Below are 23,469 nucleotides of genomic sequence, written 5' to 3'. Positions count from 1 at the left end.
ATAAATTTTAAATCAGTTTCTAAGAAAAGAAGTGTCCTTAGTTTATTGGTATGGTGTGTGTGGGTGTTTAGGAACAATGGTAAGATAAATATAGTGACGAGTCATGGGGCTTGCTTCCTAGTAGAAGTAAAAATCAGCCTCCAATGAAAGTCAAAGGAGACTGAGGGAATCACTATCAAAAGGAAAAAAAGAGCTAGAAGACCAGGTCAATCTTTAATTTAGAAAAGAGATAGGATAAATTATCTGACCTGTTAGCAGCCCACGTTGTTGTTATGACTGTTCTGAAGTTGGTTAGAAGTGGACAATCTCCTAGGAATTTTAGGCTATGCATTTTGCCAATACTCCTTCTTTGGTGGTACTATGAGTGTCTATTCTGTCACTTATTGATGTTATCATTGATACCAGTGATAACAATATGTGCTTTTGCAAGTTAATCTCCCTCTTAGACATTTGATATCACACTTTATTCCTGATGATAAATGCATTTGGCAAAAAACGAAACAAAACAAAAACAAACAAACAAACAAAAAGCAGGCTGCTGAATTGAGGAAATTGCAAGTTTGGTTTCAGTGTTTTTATCTATTGATAACTGAATTAAGAACTTGTCAGTTTACTTTTTATTGGTAGCAAGACGATATCCTTTATCTACTGCACCCAAAGAATGAATTTGATTTTTTTATGTTCCAAATTTTGGGAGAGGGTGAGATAATAATCTCACAATTATCCAGGATAATATAATAATATGTTTAAAAAATTTTATAGCAGCAGTCATGTCTGTTCACGTGTATAAGGAGATTCAAAATCTGGGTCAAAAACATGTTAAGTTAAACCATGCTTCTTTTGTAAACCACTGTGGGGACTTAGATAATTCAGGGAAACTTCACAAAGCCAAATTTCTTTCTCTAAGAGAATGAAACAGTATCTATTGAGTGAAATACTGAAAATATTCAGTTTACATTAAAATTTTAATTTTTCCTCTACTTTTCTTCCCCCTCCCCCAAATAATCAAATGGGTACAACTGTTAACTTGGAATCACCAGTGTTTTGATAAATAAATGGATTAGGCTTTTCAGAGCATGTACAGGAGAAAGAGTGAAAGAGGGAGAAAGAAAGGCTAAAATCAAGGTATTATTTTGTATTCTGGTATCTGCCAATTTTTAATCTTTATAATTTAATTGTGGGTGAATTCTTAAAATGAGAGGAAGAAAATGAAACCAGGAGAAAAGCAAGAACTTTGTTTCTGCATGAATATGCAAATACTAAACTCCAGAGAAAAAAATTCCTGCCCCCGATGAAATTATAGTTGGACGATTCATCAGGGAAAGGTAGTTAATTTCTGACATTTTAAAAACGAAGGTAAGTGCTTTTGCTACTGAAATATAGTAACATTTTGTTATCACAATTTATATTTCTCTCAAAAGTTTCACTCTTCCTGAATCCTATTAAACTCTTGCCAAACACTTGAGAATTTCCCACAAATTACACAATTTACATTCCACTTCTGTGGGTAATTTCTATATTTTCTAGTGCTCCTTTCCTTCCTCAGCTGCAGAGGTGAGTTAAAGTCAAGGGCTTAGGAAAAGAAAGCCAGCCTCTGAGAAGTCCAGTGGGAATGGGTATGTCTTCAGCAGAAATAAAATGATCAAACCCAAGGAGAAGAAAATGGGAGATCCAGGAGGGCCCCAGCATGATTTCAGCCCCATGAGACACTACTGGTTTCTATTTTAATAGTAAAAGCGGTGGGTAAACGTTAGTCAGACTGAAATAGTCCTGGAGCTTCTTTGGAATCCATTTACTGGAGTGAAACCCCACTCTCTCAGGGCAGCCCTCACCATGCATGCTGCTTCCGGGTTCCTTCGAGCCCTGCTCTTTAAGATAGGGAGGAAAGCTTTAGGAAGAAGTGCAAATTATCTGTGAAGATTGTTCTGGCAGCAGAATGGGTACTTTCTTTCATTTTATATTCTCCCTTATTTGCGACATTTTACTCTAATCTCCAGGAAGGAATAAAAGATGACTTAATTGTATTAAGACAACATATACTTTCCTCTATTTATAGACTTTTGTCTTAAAGAAGGAAATGTATGTGTGTTTGTATATAGATAGACAGACATATATGTGTGAATATGTATATACACACACACTTCCTTTGGTTTTTGATCTGTTAGTTCATGTAAAACATCAACAAAATATTAATGTTCTATGCCAAAAAGGTGGTAAAAAATGTGATTTATATCTACACATTCCAAAGCATCATATTGCAGATCTTTATAAAGCATTCTAGGTTATGTCTGTACAACCTAAGCAAAGTGAACAGATATAAGCGTTTAGTGAATCTGAGTCACCTCTACTTACAAAACAGAATTTTCTCTTGCTTCAAACATCCACACATACAGGTTGGCCGCCGATTCTTGGACACTAATGCTCTATTTAGTTGGGTGTTGGGTTTACCAAAATCTGGAGAGACACAGCTTGTTTTCTGGAGAAATCTCAATACACTCTTGCGTTTGCCTGTAATTTTTATATTAATAATGGTGCAAGCAGTTGCTTCTAAAATTCTGTGCAGCTTTGGAGTTCTTAGGTTACTTAGGTGATAAAAAGTCCCATGGATGCTACTCTTTGAGTGTGGAAAAGTAGCACTCTTCCAATTGTTTGTTCGGTGAGGTATTCTCTAAATGCAAGGCTTTCTGAGTTTTTAGGTAGAGAGAGTATTCATGGTCAAATACAAGACCTCCTTATGGAAGTTTGCCTGAGCGTGCACAAGATGGAACAAATTCAGAAAGCTTCTGTCATCTTCATCACGGTCTCCTGTACGCCACACACAGGAGTGGGCCGTAGGGAAAAGAAAGTACAAGTTAAATTTTTAAATATATGATTTATTTGTTATAAAACATTCCAATTTTCCCTAATAATAGGTAACAGAAGACTAGTTAGTGGTCTTTATTTACTAAGTCAGACATTAACCACCAAAATCAGGGAACTATATAAGAGCACTGAATAAGAAGTCAGAAGAAAAGGACGCTGGTCCATGCTTTACTGCCTCTAACTCTATGATCTTGGGCAAGTCAAGTCATTTCTCTAAGCCTTAGTTTTCTCATCTGTAAAATAGGGTTGATTATCACGTTGGCTACCTAATAAAACTATACAATAATATGTGTTGAAACTAAACAATATAGGGCATTATTATGATGATTAGGATAGTTGGTAAGTGAGCGAGTGAACATTTTGCTGTGCAAAACTGGAACGAGTTCCTTTCAGAGCAGACTCTTCAACTTTAGGTTTTCCATTAAAATCCATACGAGACTTAAAAAGTAGCAAAACCAAGAGCTAAATATATCTCATGGAAAAATAAACAAAATGTCTGCTTCTTCTATTCTTGGTTTAGAAATAAAAGTCTACATGGAATTAGCTCTGTTTTGAGTGGAGGGTAGAATGCATTTTAGTCACACCTGTGCACCGTCTACACACACTCACTCACCGGACATAACTGACTGCAGCATTTCCATTATAACACATGCAAATGCATTCGCCACACTCTGCAGGAAGTTAGTTCTTTCCACGGGAGTGCTAAAGACTTTACACACTTTTTGCATCATTTTAACTGCCCAATCCATGCAGTATAGTTCTTTCTCACACACCTGATTTAGATATAAAAAGAGTAATGGTAAAGCTTCATGTGAAGAAAATTGTAGAATTTGAAAATGGTATTGACAATGATGGTTTATGACTTTACATAATTTATTACACATGACATCATATTGAGTTTATAAGTGGGAAATGCTCTTACATCGAATTCTCCTTTCCTTTCAAATGGTACAATTTTATTGGGAAAAAAGTATGATGTAAATAAAAGCTTTGTCCAAGATTATCATGTCATATTATTCATTAATGTAAGAACTAATATTGCAAATAATTGTTAAACATATCAAAAATAAGACTTCTGCTCATTCATTCATTCAGTTATTATTTATTGAGCAGATGCTAAGAGCTGGAGAAACAATGGTTAAGCCATAAAGACAGGGCCTCTATTTTCCAGGAATCCAATAAGGGTGACAAACAGGCAATTTTAATAGGCAAGAGAACTATCGTCTTATCAACTCTCCACCTTGAGAGTTGTAGGGAATATTTATCTCTCTATTATTTAAAAGATAAAATATTTAGGGACACCTAGGTGGCTCAGTTGGTTGGGCATCTGCCTTTGGCTTAGGTCAAGATCCCAGGATCCTGGGATCAAGCCCTGTGTCTGGCTCTCTGCTCAGCAGGGAGTCTGCTCCTCCCTCTCCCTCCACCCCTCCCCCCCTGCTTGTGCTCTCTCTCTCCTCTCTCTCGCTCACTCTCTCAAATAAATAAATAAAATCTTTAAAAAATAAAATAAAGGATAAAATATTTAAAGATTACATGTTAATAGTTAAAGTTGGCCAAAAGGAAAAAGGTTTATTAACTAACATTCTAAATGGCCAATTTAATTCACATAGCCAAATCATATACAGCATGAAAATAAACCCTATAGTAGTGTAACATTTAGTTATAATGTAAACCTGACAGGAAAGATTTGTTGACTATGTATTATGTGTAAGGCATTTTTCCAGGCACTATGAAAGAAATAAGTCACCTAGTCTGGATGTCAAAGAGCTCTCAATCTCTTCTGGGAGACGATTTACCCTACACATAAAATGGCTTCAGAACACTAGTAGTACACTACTCGTAAACAAAAATGAAGAGAAGACAAATCTGAGGCCACTTAGAGCAAATTAATGATCAGCATTGAGATGTTCATCAGAGGTTTTCTAGGGAAGTCACCCTTAGTGACTTCCTCTTCATTCTACTTGTTATAGTGCTGCCAGAGTACCCTCCAAAAACTTAAAACTTATGTCTCTCACGTTCCTAAAACTTTTCAGCAGCTCCCTGTTAGAGGATGTGTTCAAGCCCCACAGAATGGTTGACAAAGTCCCTCCTTACCTAGCCTCTCCCTTCCTCACCTCCTTCTCTTCTGCACATTTTACTCCGGAAACAATACTGAGCGGCTTACAGTGCTACAAATATAGCCATGCAGTTCCATCTCTCTCTCTCTGAGGCAATCTACTTAATTACTAAAATAAATATTTACATTAAGAATGTAGTTAATTTGGTAGCTTTCTTCACAGTTTCACATTTTAAGAAGAGCCACAGAGGTTTCATTCATGTTTTAAGCAGTTGGTTTGGTAAAGATTCTTGTCTCTATTCCATTGATCCATATTCCATCAATCATTCCTCACAACAGTCACCTGGAAGACTATTCTAGTGCTTTTGAAGCACTGGTTGGGGTGGCATCTGTGATGGTAGCCAAATCAATGAGATTTCTATGTAACACGTGCAGGTACACTCTTGAATAATTTGCACACACACATACACACACACACACACACACACACACCCATCTCCCGGCAAACTAAACTCCTATTCATTTTTAAAAACCTATTTCTCCTGGGGCTGGGGAAGCCCTGTCTGTGCTATATTCACACAATATTGGCTCCCCTCTGCTACCCGTGTTTGTATATTTTTGTACATATATTTTTGTACTTATCACACTGAATTATTTATGTATACCTTGATAGATCCTAAAAGACCTTAAGCAGCTTTTGGTCAGAAATTTGTTCCATTAATTTCCATAGTCTTAGAATCTCACACAGTGTATGGCCCATAGTAAAACACTCAATTTGTGTTAAATGAATGAATATTAAATATATTTTAATGTTTTTTGTTTTTTGTTTTTTGGGTTTTTTTTTTGAGAGAGAGAGAGAGTTGTTGGGGGGCAGGGCAGAAGGAGAGAGAAAATCTGAAGCAGGCTCCACATCCAGTGCAGACCCTGATGCTGGGCTCAATCTCATGTCCCTGAGATCCTGACCTCAGCCGAAATCAAGAGTCGGACACTCATCCGACTGAGCCACCGAAGGGCACCTTTAATGTTTTATTTTTTTCTTTTTTTAAGATTTTATTTATTTATTTGACAGAGAGAGAGTGAGAGCACAAGCTGGGAGACAGAGGGAGAGGGAGAAGCAGTCTCCCCGCTGAGCAGGGAGCCTGATACAGGGCTTGATCCCAAGACCCTGGGATCATGACCTAAGCTGAAGGCAGCTGCTTAACTAACTGAGCCACTCAGACGCCCCTAATGTTTTATTTTGAAAAACATTTTAACTATACAAAAGTGGAAATAATAGTATAGTGAACCTCTAATATCCATTCCCCAGCTTCAGCAATTACCAATCTTGTCTCCTACTACCATTTACTTTCACATCCTCTCCCTGCTGCCCAATGATTATTTTGAAGCAAATCATAAAAGCTGTTTTTAATGGAATTAAAAAAAATATAACTCAGCAGAGCTGTATAATGAAAATATGGACATTAAGTGGGGAGAGGTTAATATAAGGAATGATTCCAAATATGATCTTATATATATTTAAAATTTTTTAAATATACATAAAATATATGCTTAAATACTTATTCTTTCAAAATGTTTTGAGCATATTTCAGTTCCTTCAGAGCAGCTCCCCGGTAGGTCAACTATAATGTTAAACAACTTGCTAGAGAAAAACTTGGTTTTTACTTACCAAAGCCAAAAAGACTATCAGCTTTGCCAGTTCAATAGCCCGTCCATTCACAGCTTTACTAGCCATGAAAGTGAAACAGATGTTGTTCCCACTTAGGATTAGGAGACGTGCATTATTCTCTAGAAGCCACTCACGGGGAACCACTTTTATTAGAGGAAGAACGGTTATTTAGTGAGAAATTACATAATAGCTCTAGTAAACATCATTAAGTACATGCAATATTATATTACCTTATTGGAAATACAACTAGAGCCAAGGGAAAAGCACAGAAAAAGTGCTTTAGTTTTGTAATTATTGCATTCAACCAGAGATAGAGATTATTGCCAAGTTATAGTGGCTTTTACAAATGTCCTAGCAATATAGTCAGAGCATTTCTCCTACACATATATCAAAAGGCAAGGTAGTCTAATTCTGTGTAAGGAAAGAAACCTTATAAACTTTAGAATCTAAAGGATTCTGCAGGAATGGAAAAGACTGTTTTCCATCTGCGCCAGCAGGAGAGGGCTTTCTTCTTACACAACCTAGGAGTTTGTTTGTGAGAATTTGCAAAATGGAAATAACTGAGCTATTTAAATGTGAAACTTTCAAATAATAATAAATATATATTTATTGGCAACTGGAGAAAAGGAAGTTGATTATATGCATTCTCTTCAAACATATACCAAACTCTTTAAATATTTTAGAACATTTAGTGATTTTGAATAGGCAATTCATTTGTTACCTATAGAATTATCCTTACAATTTTATAACTGTACTCTAAGAATATATTTCTACTACTCTGTGTGGTAAATATGTACTTTTACCTGATAGTTCATCTACAAGACTGATAACATCATCTGCTGTCCACTCTTTGGTGCCTGTGTCATACAGTAATTTAATAGCATCAGCCAAACCTTTCAGACTGGATTCATCTGTAGGTCCTTCTATCATTTTCTGCCAAACCACCTGTCCTGGATAATTGAAACAAAAACTAGGCTATGACAGAATAGTTGGCTTTGTAATAAAGACTTCATGGATTGTTTAAAAAGGAAACTGGATTGCATTATAGAATCCCATTTGCTTATATATGCTACTTTCATAATGAAAAGTCAGTTCTGATAACAGTATAAGTGTGACTGTCTCTGACTGATGTGATGAAGTTTAACAACAATTGCTACATGAAGTAAAGAAAAGGTAGTTTTGCCAAGCAGAATAGTGCTTCTAGTTCAAAGATAATGCTATGCCTGTAACAAAAATTATAATAGGGGCGCCTGGGTGGCTCAGTCAGTTAAGTGTATGCCTTTGGGTCAGGTCATGATTGGGCTCTCTCTGCTCAGCGGGGAGCCTGCTTCTCCCTCCCCCACCCCACCCCCGCTTATGCTTTTCTCTCTCTCTCTTTGTCAAATAAATAAATAAAATCTTTTAAAAAATTATAATAGGCAATTGATGTAATCATACTAAAATCAAATGAAATCTACTGATATCCTTCCAAAAAGAGAACATGCTGTATTTGAGTATCTTCCAAATATTAAATATATCAAAACACAGTAATCCAGTCAAGTTTTGAATATTTACCTATGACCAATTCTCTTTGTGAATTACACAAAACAAAATTTGATCCCAGATCGGCTTCCTGCTGCTACTTTAAACTGGTTACCTCCTGATATAGGCAATGTGAACCAAAGAACTGTACGCTAATTTTAACATTAATCTAAGCAAAACTTAATTAGAAAGGCAAAAAAATGCACATAATCATATTATGTACCCCAAATTAAGTAAAACATCAATTTAACTACTACTGTGCTTTACAGACACTATTATTCCCTTCCAGCAGCAAACATAATCTTGAGGTAAGATAATGTTTAGAAATGAAAAGTAGTGATTTTTAGGTATACCAGAGATGATAGGAACATATTTGGTAATGGCCTGCAGTCTTGAAGCTTAAGTTATGCATAAGCTAATGTAGTGTACATCTATGAAATCATGAAACACAGTTTAATCATTAGGAATGAGGAAACTGAGCAGGTACAAAAAGATATGTTTCCTAAAGTAGAAGTAATTAACATTTTGTAACATACATCTCTAAAAAATGTATGCTCACCATCTTGAGGAGATATTGGTCCAAAGATGATATACAATAATCTTGCCTGATTCACCATTGGCCATGGTTTTAATATACGTGTCAACCAAAAAGCAGAATCACTTTGATGTGTCCAGTGATCAAGCAGGACGTTCCTACAGAACAGTCTGATCCTTAACTCCAGTTTTCGGGCACTTCCTATGAAAACAAAAGAATTGTAAACCATTCTTCCTAGAAAGGCTGATGTGCATATTGGATATGCACACAGTGGATATGGTCAGTGATAGACATCTGTAATATACTTTGCACTGAAAGTATTATTTCATTTTCCTCTGTAAAAATTTTAGATTATCAAGGGACTATTTTTTAAACAATTTTATTGAGATATACTTTACACACCATACAATCCAGTGGTTTAGTATATTCACAGATATGTACAGCCAGCACCAAGTCAATTTAGAACATTTTCATCACCTCAAAAAGAAATCCTGTTCTTTTAGCTATCACCCCCCATCCCTCCATTCTTTACCATCCCTAGACTTAAGCAACCAATACTCTACCTTCTGTCTCTAAAGATTTCCTTTATCTGGACTTCATGCAAATGAAATCATATAGTATGTGGTCTTTTGTGACTGGTTTCTTTCACTTAGCACGTTTTCAAGTTTCATCCATGTTATGGCATCTATCAGTACTTCCTTCATTTTTATGGCCAAATAATATTCCATTGCATAGGGGTGCCCTGGTGGCTCAGTTGGTTAAGCGACTCCCTTCAGCTCAGGTCATGATCCTGGAGTCCAGGGATCGAGTCCTGCATCGGGCTCCCTGCTCAGCGGGGAGTCTGCTTCTCCCACTGACCCTCCCCCCCTCTGCTCTCTCTTTCTCTCTCTCAAATAAATAAATAAATAAATAAAATTTTTAAAAAATATTCCATTGCATAGATATACCTCATTTTGTTTATCCATTCACCCACTGATAGACATTTGGGTTTTATCCACCTTTTGGCTATTACAAATAATGCTGTTATTAACATTTGTGTACCAGTTTCTGTGTGGACATATGTTTTCATTTCTCTTACGGATATACCTAGGAGTGGAATTTCTGGGTCATATAGTAACTCTAAGTTTAGTCATTTGAGGAACTGCCAGACTGCTTTCCAAAGTGGCTGCCCCAGCTTACATCCCGACCAGCAATGTATGAAGGTTCCAATTTCTCCATATTTTCACCAATACTTGTTGTTATCTGACTTTTTGATTTTAGCTGTCCTAGTGGGTATGAAGTAGTACCTTGAGTTTGTCTTTTTTAACAGACTTATTGAAATATATATAATTTACATACCAAAAAATTCACTCATTTAAAGTGTATAATTCAATAGTTTACAATCTATAATATTATTGGGGTGCCTGGCTGGCTCAGTCGGAAGAGCATGTGACTCTTGAAGTTGAAGTCGTGGGTTCATGCCCCATGTCAGGTGTAGAGATTACTTAAATAAACTTAAAAAAATCTATAATATTATTAATTTTTAAAAATTGTGGTAAATATATTTACTTATACATATATAGATATATATAACACAAAGTTTGCCATCTTAATCATTTTTAAAGTGAACAATACAGTGGCATCACTTAATTCACAATGCTGTTCAACCATCACAACTGTTTATTTCCAAAACTCTTTATCACCTCAAACAGAAACTCTAAAACCATTAAGCAATAACTCCCCATTTCCCTCTGCCCCCCGTTCCTGATAACCTCAAATCTGTGTTCTGTTTTTATGAATTTGCCTGTCTGAGGTACCTCAGTTAAGTGGAATCACAATATTTGTCCTTTGTTGTCTGACTTATTTCACTTAGCATGTTTTCCAAGTTCATCCATTTTAGCATGCGTCAAAGCTTCATTCCTTTTTACAGCTGAAAAATATTCCATTGTATGAAGAGACCACATTTTGTTTATCCATTCATCTATTCATTGATGAACACCTGGGTTGTTCCCACTTTTTGGCTATTGCGAATAATGCTGCAGTGAACACTGGCATATAAGTATCTTTCCAAGCCCCTCTCTCAACTCCCTTAGGAATAGCTAGGAGTGGAATTGCTTGGTCATATGATAGTTCTATGTTTAGCTTTTTGAGAAATGGTCAAGTTGTTTTCCATAGTGGTGGCAACCATTTTACATTTTTATACCATTTATGTTCTACTTACTTGTAGATAAGACAAGAGTAAACAGAAAGTCCACCAATGATCTTAGGCCATAGGAAGTAAGTACCCCTTGATGTAGTAAGCCAAGTAACACAGCATCAGGAAAGCCTTTACAGAGGAAGTCTGGCAAATTGGGTCTTAAAAGATGAAGAGAGATGGTATTTTAGAAAAAAAAAAAAGAGCGTGAATAAAAGATATGAGGTAGAAATGTGTAAGAGATATGTGAGACAGTGAGGGAAGTGATCAAGACTACTCTATGTCAAACTGATACAGAGAACAGTGGGGAATAAATCTGAAAAAGTAGATTGGGATGAGAATGTGAAGGCCAGTATGAACAGTTTGGACTTTATTTTGATGACATTGGGGAGCCAATAAAAGGTTTGGATCCAGGGAGGGACATGATAAATTAATCTTGTTATTGTTTCATTGGGCTTCTAATCTGCCTTTCTGATCCAAAATTTGTTTCATAATGAAATACCTCAAGCTGTCAGAAAAGAAGAGATACTGTAACAAATATTGTGTACCACTTAGCTTTGTCAAAGCTTTACTTTTTGCTATATTTGCTTCAGATTTTTAAAAAAATAAACAAAACATAGGTAGGGTTATAGCTTCTTGTATATCACTCCCAATCCTCTTCCCCTTCATCCTTAGAGCTAATCACCATCTTGAATTTGGGTTTTGACCCTCTTGTACTAGTCAGGGTTCTCCAGAAAAATAGAACAAACAGGATGTGTATATATACATGGAGAAAAATTTGTTTTGAGGAATTAGCTCACAAGATTGTGGAGGCTTGGCAATCCAAAATCTGCGGGTATGCTGGCAGACTAGAGACCAGAGAAGAGTTTCAGTTCAAATCCAAAGGCAGTCTGCTGGTAGAATTTTTTCTTGCTTGGGAGATCAGTCTATCTGTTAAGGCCTTCAAGTGATTGATGAGACCTACCCATGTTATGGAGGGTAATCCACTTTACTTAAAGTTTACTGATTTAAATGTTAATCTCATCTAAGACATAACTTCAGAGAAACATCTAGAATAAAGTTTGATCAAATATCTGGGTACTGTGGCCTAGCCAAATTGACATACAAACTTAACTATCACATCTCCCAACTATATTCTTACATTTTTTACTATATGTATATTAACCATAAAGAATAGATAGAATTATTTTACATGTTTTTAATTGGTATATAAATAGTATCATGTGGAAAATATCCTTTGGTTACCTTTTTCTCAACTTACATTTTGAGATTTATCCATATTAATACATGTGGCTTTAGTTCATTCATTTTAACTACAATGGTTTTAACTGTATGGATACTTAATTCATTTATCCATTCTCCTGATGATGGGCATTTATTTAGATTGTTTGCAGTTTTTCATGGTTGGTTACATGCTGTAATGCTCATTCTTATACAGGTCTCCTTATGCACTGTGGAAGTATCTCAGAGTGAAATTGCTAGATTGTAGGATTCCATAATTTTAAAAATATGAAGTATTTCATATATATATGTATATATATATATATATATATATATATATATATAAAGGCTTAAAGAATACTATAATGAACACCTTTGTATCCTCCATCCAGTCTTAATTAATAAAATATTATTAATACAGCTGAGCCCTCTGAATACTTCTTTCTCTAATCACATGCCATGTTTGCCTCACAATCTAATTCAGTGTTTATCATCCCCTTAAATTTCTTTGTCCTTTTACTACATATGGATGTCATAATTTTCTTTTAAATATACTTTCGAACTCTGCTTTTTTTCTATTTTAATATCTGTATAATATTATCTGTGAATTGTAGTTTTTTTACCTGGTTTGCTGCAGACAGCGGTCTGCATCTTGCGGCAGAGATTAGTCAGCTCACATAAGAAGTTATACACACGATGGCACTCGAGTTCATCCCAACCTGCTGTTAAGGTCTGAGAATAATAAAATAAAGGAAACATTACAGATGTTCAGACCATCAAATCAAAATGTAAGTCACTGCTAGCTTGTGAGCATAACTGCTGTAGCACATGATTGAGGTGATGTGCAATTTTTACCCATTATGGAATGTTCAAATTAATAAGAAAATTTACATAAACAAATCCTAGAAATGCTCCAAAATCCAGTTTCTTTTTGGTTGTAAAGGGAATATCCTTTCAAATGGTTCCAAATCCTGAGCTCTGACAGTATAGGTAAAGTAACAAAGGCCAAAATCCTTAGATATCTGACTCACAGCCATTCTGTGGTTTAGTTTTCAACAGAATCCCTTTGAGTTCCTCTAATTATCATTTATGATATTGCTTACAAATGATAATGATCTCATCTCAATGTGACGATTATGAGCGTTTACTAATAACATTTTGATGTGAACGAGCAAAGATTTTTTATTAGGACAAAGTTTCATAATTATCTTTGAGCCAACCAGAATGTACAGTTAAACATACAGGAAAAGGAAATTCAAATGGTATGCTACTCTAGTTAGATTTTGAAAAGGTTGATTAATCATATAAATTTTTCTTAAAACAGTTGAACTGGATTTTAGTAGTTTAAGAATTAATCTCATTCTCTGTGGAAGGACATAGAAGAAACTGCTAACAACAGTTACTTCTGTTGAAGTCAACTCGGTGGACCAGGGACAGGCCTTGATGGTAGAGTTACTTTTCATTTTATAAAGTTTGTACCTTTTGAATTTTATATAAATATATGTGTTTATATTACCTGTCCTTCCTCCCCCAAAAGCAAAAATCTATCTTAGAAGAGGGATGGTAGGAAGGCAAAAATGTACCTTTAAAAACATGCCATAACATGGTAATCCTAAACATTGGATAGGAGCTGCACAGCCATTGAATTTAAAACAGGAAACCTGTAAAGAGAACAACTATTAATTTCTCTTTTTCAATGGAACTGTACAATGACTGGACATTCAAATTTAATGGAAATATGCAAGAATTTTTCAGTATTAATTGAAAATAACTAAAATGCGGGGCGCCTGGGTGGCTCAGTTGGTTAAGCGACTGCCTTCGGCTCAGGTCATGATCCTGGAGTCCCGGCATCGAGTCCCGCATCGGGCTCCCTGCTCAGCGGGGGGTCTGCTTCTCCCTCTGACCCTCCCCCCTCTCATATGCTCTCTCTCTCTCTCTCTCATTCTCACTCTCTCAAAATAAATAAATAAATCTTTAAAAAAAAGAAAATAAAATGCTAAATAATTAGCATTGTGTTACATAGGTAAGATCACAAAAGAAATATAAGAGTCTATCTTAAAGGAGTTCATAAATACATGCACGTGAAATTATTTTGATAATTCAGGTTAGAATATACATAAATGTTAAAATGACTAAATATACACTATATCAGATACTGTGAAAACAGAGACAAGACAAATTTGGGAATGATCAAAACAGCTTCTGAAGCATGTGAAAAAAGCAGTCTTAAAGTAGGATTCAAATATAAGGAATGAGAGGTGCCTCTGTGGCTCAGTCATTAAGCATCTGCCTTGGGCTCAGGTCATGATCTCAGGGTCCTGGGATCAAGCCCTGCATCAGGCTCCCTGCTCGGCAGGAAGCCTGCTTCTCCCTCTCCCATTCCCCCTGCTTGTGTTCCCTCTTTCGCTGTGCCTCTGTCAAATAAATAAAATCTTTTTAAAAAAAAATATATAAGGAGGGCGCCTGGGTGGCTCAGATGGTTAGGCGTCTGCCTTCTGCTCAGGTTATGATCTCAGGGTCCTGGGATCGAGTCCCGCATCGGGCTCCCTGCTCCTTGGGAGCCTGCTTCTCCCTCTGCCTCTCTCTCTCTCTCTCTCTGTCTCTCATGAATAAATAAATAAAATCTTTAAAAATATATATATAAGGAATGAAAAAGATAGGAAAGATAGGTGAGGGGAACAATAAGGACAAAATTGTAGAGTGGTAGGAATAAAAAGCTTTATGTGGGAAGAAAGATATGACATGCTTCACTGGGCTCAATGTAGTAGGGAGTAAGGTTGCATTGTCAGGAAGAGCCCTAAATACCAGCTATAGACTTTGGCCCTTATCTTGCTGAAATTGAGTAGCTACTGAAAGATTTTTAAGTAAGAAAATTAACTCAATGAAAGGGATGCTTTAGGAAGAATAACCTTGATTCAGCATACAGAATGTCTTGGGAAGTAAAGAAATAGATGGCAGAAAGATCATCTGAGAAGCTGCTGTAATAATATAGACCTGAACTCAGTGCAAATACTGACATGAAAAAAAGCTAATGCATCAGAAACAGTTTGCATACTACTGAGTGTAGAACTGAACCATCAGTGTTGGATGTATATTTGAGTTTGTATAGTGAAACTCAAAACTTATACAGAGATTACGCCTAAACACATGGATACACATTCAAGTCATAAATCATCATAAACATTTTATTTTTAAAATGTTTTAAAGATTTATTTATTTTAGAGAGAGAGAGAGAGTGTGTGTGTGTGTGTGCGTGGGAGGGTAGAGGGAGAGGGAGAGAGAATCTCAAGCAGACTCCCCGTTGAGCGCCAAGCCTGATACAGAGCTCAGTCCCACGACCCTGCGATCATGACCTGAGCTGAAACCAAGAGTCAGACGCTTAACCAACTGAGCCAACCAGACACTCTCAAAAGTTTTGTTATTTTAATATTAAAAATACTTTCCTATGTTTTCATACATTTATAAACAGTAAATTAACATTCAGAAATTATTTCATTTTAATAAAATATCTAAATCACTTTAAAACAGCCTCAGGACTCTCATGTAGGAAAAAAATACTTTTATACTCTGATAAATCTAATAAACTTGAATGATATTCTTAGGTATACATAAAAATTGTTTTATGATAAGTAAAAGACTACTACATTTTGGTGTTTTATAATCTCTGGGTACTTGGTATAGTATTAGATTATCATCAATCAATTATTAGTACTAATTCATGAAATTCTAATAATTGAAGATGAATCTAAAATGAGTGTAAGATATTAATAAAAAATATCTTTACTAGAAATCAAGACTGTGAACCAACTGAGAAGTGTGATCTTACTTCTGCCAGTATCTTGTGAATGTACTTTAGTCTTTCCCTTGTGGGTAGCAGCAACGTACATCTTTTAAATAGCAGACCTGAGAATGTAAAGAGACACATGAAAAAAATGACAATACAATTAATGGAAGAGTGCCTGTAAAGCACAGCATAACATTTCCTTGAAAGTCAAGTATGGTAAATCACAGTGGACTGTGAGCTGATATGGTTCTGAAGAGGAAGTTTGGGAGCAAGGGTACCAGACACTTACAGTATATGGTGTTTACCAAGTAACTGTGATGTCCACTAAGTGGTATAAAATCTTACGAAAATGATGAAATTGATATTATAAGACAGATATTGAAAGTATTTAGATTAAAAAAGATATAACAGACACAAAGATACACTAGTGGAACTGTATCTTTATTCTATAGAAAACAGATTCCAATATTTCTTAAAATTAACATGTTCACAAAGGAACATGTTTTAAGAGTTATTAATGTAAAACATGGAAAGAATGAGAAAAGCGATTTTGTATTCCTTTCTCCATATAAAATTTTTTAAAAATCATAAGTACTTAAAATTTCAGAGGTTAGAAGTTATTTTCACTCATAGAAAGTACCCAGTTTGGATGCAATATCCATTTCTTCCTTCAAAGATATCCTTTTATGGGGCATACATGTTAAGAATGTATAGAATTTTGTGTTCAGATATTTTAAAAAAGAAAAAAAACCCAGTGTGACATATAACTTGAACTACAGTGACAGAAGTGTATGATTTGTTTCCTCTAACTTCATGTGTTCTGTTTTCCTAAAATGGCAATACATTGTTAACATTCCTATAAGGGCAATGTTTCCCTTACACTAAAAATAAGATATATGGTAGGAAAATAAATACCTGAATATCATGAATTTCTCCATTTTTATCTTCTCTGCATTTACTCTTTTTTTTTAACATATATGATAGCTGCTTTATATAATTCTGTAGCATCTATGGGAATCCAATTTATTTTTAGAAGTTGCTATGTTTGGACAACGCATGACCAGAATTGAGTTTGAAATATAAACCCTCCTTATTTTTGTACGTAAAAAGACATTTTCAGTGTTTGGTTTTTAAGCTAAGTTCTTTCCCTTTCATGTTTTGGCATCCAGTCCCATGGCAGATCATAGCTGGGGAAGTGTAAGCTATAATTGTATGCTGGTTGCTTTTTCTAATGTAAAACTCCTATTTTTAAGGATTGCAATTTACCATAAAAACCAATACTGGCTGACTTATTTATTTTTTTAACACAGGTGCTCTGCTATACCCTTTAGAGACCAACTTTTAAAATTTCTTCCTACTAAAATAGAGTCAGATGTAATGTTCTTTTCACACTGGCCATCTGCGCTGTCTTGTATGAAGAAGCAAATTAAAATTTTTAATCTTCAGAGCACAGAATTCTGAAAATGTTATTTTAATGTCTGAAAACAGGAACGGATCAGATAGGAATGGCAACATGAGAAAATGGTAAGTACATCAAACATTTACCTAAAGATTCAGTCATAAGCCAGGTGTCTGCACCAAAACTAAATGGAAGGTTGAAATCATTACATGAATAAAACTGTTTTTAAAAGCTGGCTATTAAGATCAATACATATTTGTATTTTTCACTGAATTATCCATATAATTATCTTAATGCTTTTTTGCTTCTTTGAGCAACTGAGTCTTGGTCAGGGAGAAAAAAAAATTCTTTCAGACCAAAACCAAAAAATAAGCTCTTTTACTGTACCACTTATTCTGCAACTAAGGATGTTTGAAAAAAGATATTTACAATGACATGTAGCAAAAAGTCATTGCTATATTCTGTTACAGGCTTTACTAAGTCTAATCACAAATACTGAAACCAATAACACTGTAATCAGATTACATACCTTTCATTTAATCTTATTAATCTAAATATAATAGTAATTTTATTAACATTATCAAATATACTTTTATGTATTTACATATGGATATAGTCTTATTTTATTATCTTAAAGATAGGTATCGTTGGGCTACTAAAAGGTAATAATTATTTAACTTAACTATTATGCCTTTATTTAAAAATTGAAAACATCACCTCAATTTTTGGTTTTATTGCCACGCTTTGGTTAATTATAAGGTAGTTTCATAATTAAACTGGTGCCACTAGTCAAGTCAAAATTAGAATTTTATTTCAGCATAAAATTAGAATCTTATTTCAGCACATCAATGAATGGGGTGAAAGACATAGATGATTATAAATCAAGGGAAGAGATTATATGGAATTTCCTTTGATAATTTATTATAGCATCATGATTTATTAGTAAATGTGTGGAGTACTTAAGAAAAACACATTGTTTCTGATAAAATAGGTGATCTTCCACAATAATGTGTTTACATTTCTTTTCTATTTTAAGGACTAGATTATGGTTGAAAGAGAAAAGAAGTTTAGAAATAAAACTCATTAGATCCACAGGAAGTAAAAGCATTGAAAATACATCAATTTCACTGGTAAGCCACCTAGACAATAAGCAAAGGTGACATTGTATGCACATGAATCACAAGGACTGATACTTTACATTAAAGTGCATTCTCTCATCTTTAAAGATATGTATAAGGGACTATTATGGGAAAGTCTTCACACTGAAGAATAAAAGCGTCATAGAAATAGACACATTTTAAGAAATATCCCATTTCCCACAGGACTTACAGAATTGTTTAATAAAATCCCCTTAATTAAGTGTAGTTCTTTACTTGTTACAATTCTCATTACATAAATTACCTAGAGATCTGTAATGTTCCAGTATGGCAGAGTCTTGTCTCTTGCTAGGCAGCTCAAGGTTATGAAAGTCCTGTAGTAAAAGTCTTTTGCTTCCTGACGAGGTTGAAATATAATTAATAATGTGCTGGCTGACTGTTTTGGACACCATGCTTAGCATGCTGATATCCTTCACTACCAAGAGAAATATATATACATATATATATAAATAGCTTAATTACAAGAACATCATTATTATTACAATCTATTAACTTATAAGTTAGCTCATTAATAATATACTAAATAATAAAATACATAAATAAGTGGGGGAAAGGGGGAAAATCTTAAAATTGTTTTAAATCTCCTGTTCAATGAATTGGAAATATTTAGGGATGTAACAGTCAAGTTACCATGTTGTTATAATTAGAAGCATGCTTTAAAGAGTTTGAGTGTCATACTTTCTTTATTGTACCTCTTACCTAACAATGATGAAACCTTTAGAAAATAAACATAATGTAAATAACCATTAATATTCTAGCAGAGCCTAAGATGACAAACTAGTTCTTGAGGGGGGAAAAAATATTCAAGTGTTTATATAGCCTACTCATAGTTCCCAGACCTCACCTGACAAATATCTTAAGATTATCTGGAATATTTCCAATGGCAAGGCTTTAAAATTTCCAAGCGTTGATAAGAGCTGAGAATCTGAGTCAAGGGTGTTGGAAAAATAGCTGCTGGATAGACGATTACTACGTCTATATTTCTGGTTGGGAATCAAAGTGAAACTGGTATTTATTCTAGATGCCATCCTTTTCTTATCGCATGAATTTATCCTGGTTAGAAAAATAAAACACAAGAGACAAAGGAGAAAGGAAATTATAGAAACAAAGAGCTGTTTTTTAAAATGAAGAAGTTGATACTTTGATGGGCAATAGCTGTCTATCTATTTACAAAACTTTAAGTGATCTCTACCCCTATCGTGGGGCTCAAACTTATGACCCCAAGATCAAGAGTCACATGCTCTACTGACTCAGTCAACCAGGCACCCCTCTATTTACAAAACTTTTAATATAATGTCCAATTTACGGAGTTCCCACCAATAAGTGTATTTATTCATCTCACATGATATTAAATGTTTAAAAGTCTTTTCCCTCTTAGCCAAATATTCTAGATAAAGAATTTTAGTAGAATAAGAGACATGTATTTGGATGAGATATAGTCTAAGAAAATATGCAAAATCTTTAAAACGTAAAAGATTTGACACAAAAAACCAATATAACAAATTCAAAACATTCAAGATCTGTGATTAGTATGTTGCTTTTATAATCTTTACCTTCTAAAAAAAATCAAAATATCAATGTACCTTTAAAATTTTGTAGTAAAGTTTTCCTATTTCTTTAAAACTGAGTACTGACATTTTCTTTGTTGGAAACAGTAAAAATAGAGATAAGAAATAGAAATTCTAAGTTTAGAGCTTTTAAAATTTATGAGTTCTAAAAGATTAAGAAGATTGCAATGCTATTACCAATTATGTGCTGTGCTGTATAACACAAACAGTAAATTAAAGTCTTGTAAAATTAAAAAGACTAGAATAAATAAATGAACAATGATTTTCATCCTAATTCCACTTTTGGTTACTTATAAGTCTTAGGAAGGGCCTACACAACTTGATTTTGAAGTGAACATTTCTTAGACAGAACTTATTAAAATCACTGATAATTTACTTACACCAAAAAATAATTCTTAAAAAAATATTCATAATAGGCAGTGACTTTGTCACTATTGCTCCAATTCAGAAAACATTGTCTTTTGTATATATACACGTACATGTACATGTACATATACATAACTACAACTCCAATCTAAGGCTCCCTGTTTCTGAAGTAACAACTAAGACATTTCATCAAAGAGTTACAAATATATCTGACCCAAATCCATTTTCTCCTTTTGTCACAAACTTGCTAAAATCACATTGTTACTTACTCATCTAAAAGGTTACATATCAACTTAAAAGTAGTTATACATTCAAAAACATGGCCAAGAAATTTAGTTCTTAGTGAAAAACATACTGTGAACCTCCTTTAAAACCATACCATAGCACTTTGCTTTAGCATTCCATGAGCACTTAAATTAGAAGCTATTTAAAAAATAATCAGTAAAATTACACAAGTAACATATTGCATGTCAAAAAGTTTATAAAATACAGCAAAACAAAGACAATTAAATTCACTTATAAACACTTTGGTTTATATCATTTCAGAATCATATATATATATACAACCATATAGAGAATATATATATATTCTAACAAAAAAAGATCACTGTTCATACTACTTTGTAATCTGCTTTTTTCAACTGTAATTGTAAGTAAAACTAATTTCTTTCCATGCCAATAGATACTTCTACAAGTATATATATTTTAAAGGCTGCATGTAAGTCCACCAAATGGAAGAATGCTGATTTATTTAATCCATGAGGTTGTTTTTAACTTTTCACAGTAGGCACTTTAAAGCATTTTCATTGTAATAAAATTTTAAATCTGGCCTAGGATTTGTCCTGTCTCTGAGGAACGTGTAAAGTGAGACTTGGGTGTGGGCTCTTCACAGACTCACTGACACCTGGGACCCAGGGGACTTCAGTGTTCAACCAATGAGTGTGTATATTTAAACCACCGCGAATTAAAACGCATTGGGCCCATTCTTTTAACACCGAAGTCTCCTCTTATAATTCCTTATTTTTCTCACTCAGACCTGGACGCTTTGGGGGGAATGCAGGCTTTTCTGAAAATCCTGAAGGTGTAATCCCAAACTATTTCGGGTTTTTTCCCACCTTCCCCCAAGAGAACGAGAATCACTGACCAAAATAATAGTAATAAAATGTTTCCATGCCTCCGTTCCACACCACTCGTTACTGACTGTGAAAGGCTTTGAGGGCCTTCTTGGCTGAATTCCGCCCCCCCCCCGCCCCCCCTTTCAGAGAAAACCGTCCAACAGCAATTCACCGCGATTTCTATTTTGTTTCAACCTAAGAAAACCCTTAGAAGAGACCCACATCTGCTCGGGTATTGGCCCCAAACACCTCCAGAGAAGTAAACCAGGGACACCACAAAGCATAAACTGGCCGATATAAGACTCCAACCACATGGTGATGCATTTTTTACCCCCTTCAGTCCATGAAAAGATGAAACTATCTCAAGAAAGTACTGGGGAAAAAAATCTCTTTTTACCACAGATTTTGACAGTTTTCCGGCTAAGGAATCACAGGCAAATGGGATTTAGTTGTTCTGCCCCACCATCCTCAAATTTCTTAATGTTTAAAAAAGAAAGTATCTCCTCAAGGTTTTCCCGCCGGCTTGAGAGCGGGTCCAGCTCCGGTCGGCTCCGCAGCTGCGTTAGCGCCTCCCAGGCGCCCCCGTAGCCTCAAGAATATTTTAGAATCCTCCCAGGAGCCCCAGCGGGAAAGAAGCCCCGCCTCCTCGTGAAAAGCAAGACCCCCCCTCCCCCGTTCCCATAGTGCCCTCCTCCCTCATGAATATTTTAGAACCCTCTCAGGAGCCCCCACAGGAAGGAGACTCCGCCTCCTCATGAATAGTAAAATTCTCGGCACCCAATAGTGCCCCCTAAACCCTGAATAATTAACGAGGATGAGGTCCTCGGAGCCCAAACGGAGCCTGAGCTGAAGACAGGAAGGGGTGGAGCCGTTAGAGTCTGGGGGAGGGGAGGGTGCAAAGGAAGAGCCCCAACCTGGCGCGCCAGGGATGTGTTCCAAACCACTTCATTTCCCTTTCAACCTAATTTTGAGCCCATTTTTTGTTCCCCCTGCCCCCACCCCAGAAGGGTAAGTTACAAGAGCTTTCATCAAAACTAATGTTGGAAGAAACCTCCAAACATTCCTTTTTAAAACCTATGTGGGTTCCTAGAATCAGACAAGGATTTGTGCCTCCAGCCTTCCAAGATGGAGTGCAAGACAGAACTTCCTAGCTTGGCCCTCTTCCCTCGAAGATGAAGTTCTCATTCATTTATTCATTCATTCACTAGCTATTTATTAAAGCCTGCTCTGGGCCAGTTACTGGAGCAGGCCCTAAAGATACAACAGAGAACAAGACACATGTATTTTCCGGCCTTAATGGAGCTTATTAGTCTAATGGGAAAGATAGCATAAACAGTGTTATGGAGGAAATAAGGCAACAGAAAATAAGATGGTATGGGGGGTGCCTACTTTAAAAGGACTGGTCGGGAAGGGCCCTTTAAGGAGGTTACACTTCATTTGAGAACTAGTGGAGGAGAAGGAACCAGTCAGGAAAAGGGCTTGGGGCAAAGGGAACAGCAGGAAAGATTTGGGTACATTGTAGGGATTTGTAAGGCTGCCTGGCTGAGTTTAGTGAGAAAGTAGGAGAGTAGCATCATGGAGACCATGGAGAGGTAGGCACAGATGGGGTACGCAGGACCCTATATAAAGGCCTTAAAAGAGGCTCATTTTAGAACCCCTGTAGGCTCTATATCCTTGAGCTTTCAGGGACCCACTCCACTTTATACCCACATCCTTTATTAAAATAAAATACATAAATCACTACATAACGATTGATTTTACATTTAGGATTAGTTGACATATTGTTATATTATGTAGTCACAAACATTGATTAATTTTGACTTTGTAGTTTTTGGAGCTAGTTCTTTTTTTTCCCTATCTCAAACATTTTTTATAGCTTCATGAAGATCTCAGCCCCTAGGCAGTGGGCCAGGAGTACCTAATGGATATAAAGATTCTGAGTGGTGAGCAGTTTACATTTTATTCAAAGTGTCATGGAAAGTCATGGAGGAGTTTTAAGCAGAGAGTGATATAACCTGATTTATATCACTGAAAGATTTCTCTGGC

At 35.5% G+C, this 23,469-nt stretch overlaps 1 protein-coding gene across 1 annotated transcript; it reads right to left on the bottom strand.

The window, feature by feature from the left end:
- Window positions 1-2,415: 2,415 nt before the first annotated feature.
- On the bottom strand, window positions 2,416-21,896 carry FBXO47 (F-box protein 47). Its single transcript, XM_028089938.2, has 11 exons — window positions 21,821-21,896; window positions 19,219-19,427; window positions 18,619-18,789; window positions 15,861-15,937; window positions 13,618-13,695; window positions 12,658-12,766; window positions 8,665-8,841; window positions 7,388-7,534; window positions 6,585-6,727; window positions 3,476-3,635; window positions 2,416-2,805 (listed from the first exon to the last, which is right to left on the bottom strand). The coding sequence occupies exons 2-11, from the start codon at window positions 19,400-19,402 to the stop codon at window positions 2,693-2,695; spliced, it is 1,359 nt and encodes a 452-aa protein (XP_027945739.1). The 5' UTR covers window positions 19,403-19,427; window positions 21,821-21,896; the 3' UTR covers window positions 2,416-2,692.
- Window positions 21,897-23,469: the final 1,573 nt, after the last annotated feature.

The sequence above is a fragment of the Eumetopias jubatus genome, unplaced genomic scaffold (assembly GCF_037043125.1).
Source record: "Eumetopias jubatus isolate StellerSeaLion01/CBP00866 unplaced genomic scaffold, mEumJub1_p1.0 scaffold_10, whole genome shotgun sequence".
NCBI lineage: Eukaryota > Metazoa > Chordata > Mammalia > Carnivora > Otariidae > Eumetopias > Eumetopias jubatus.
This window is presented reverse-complemented; position numbering and strand designations above follow the sequence as displayed.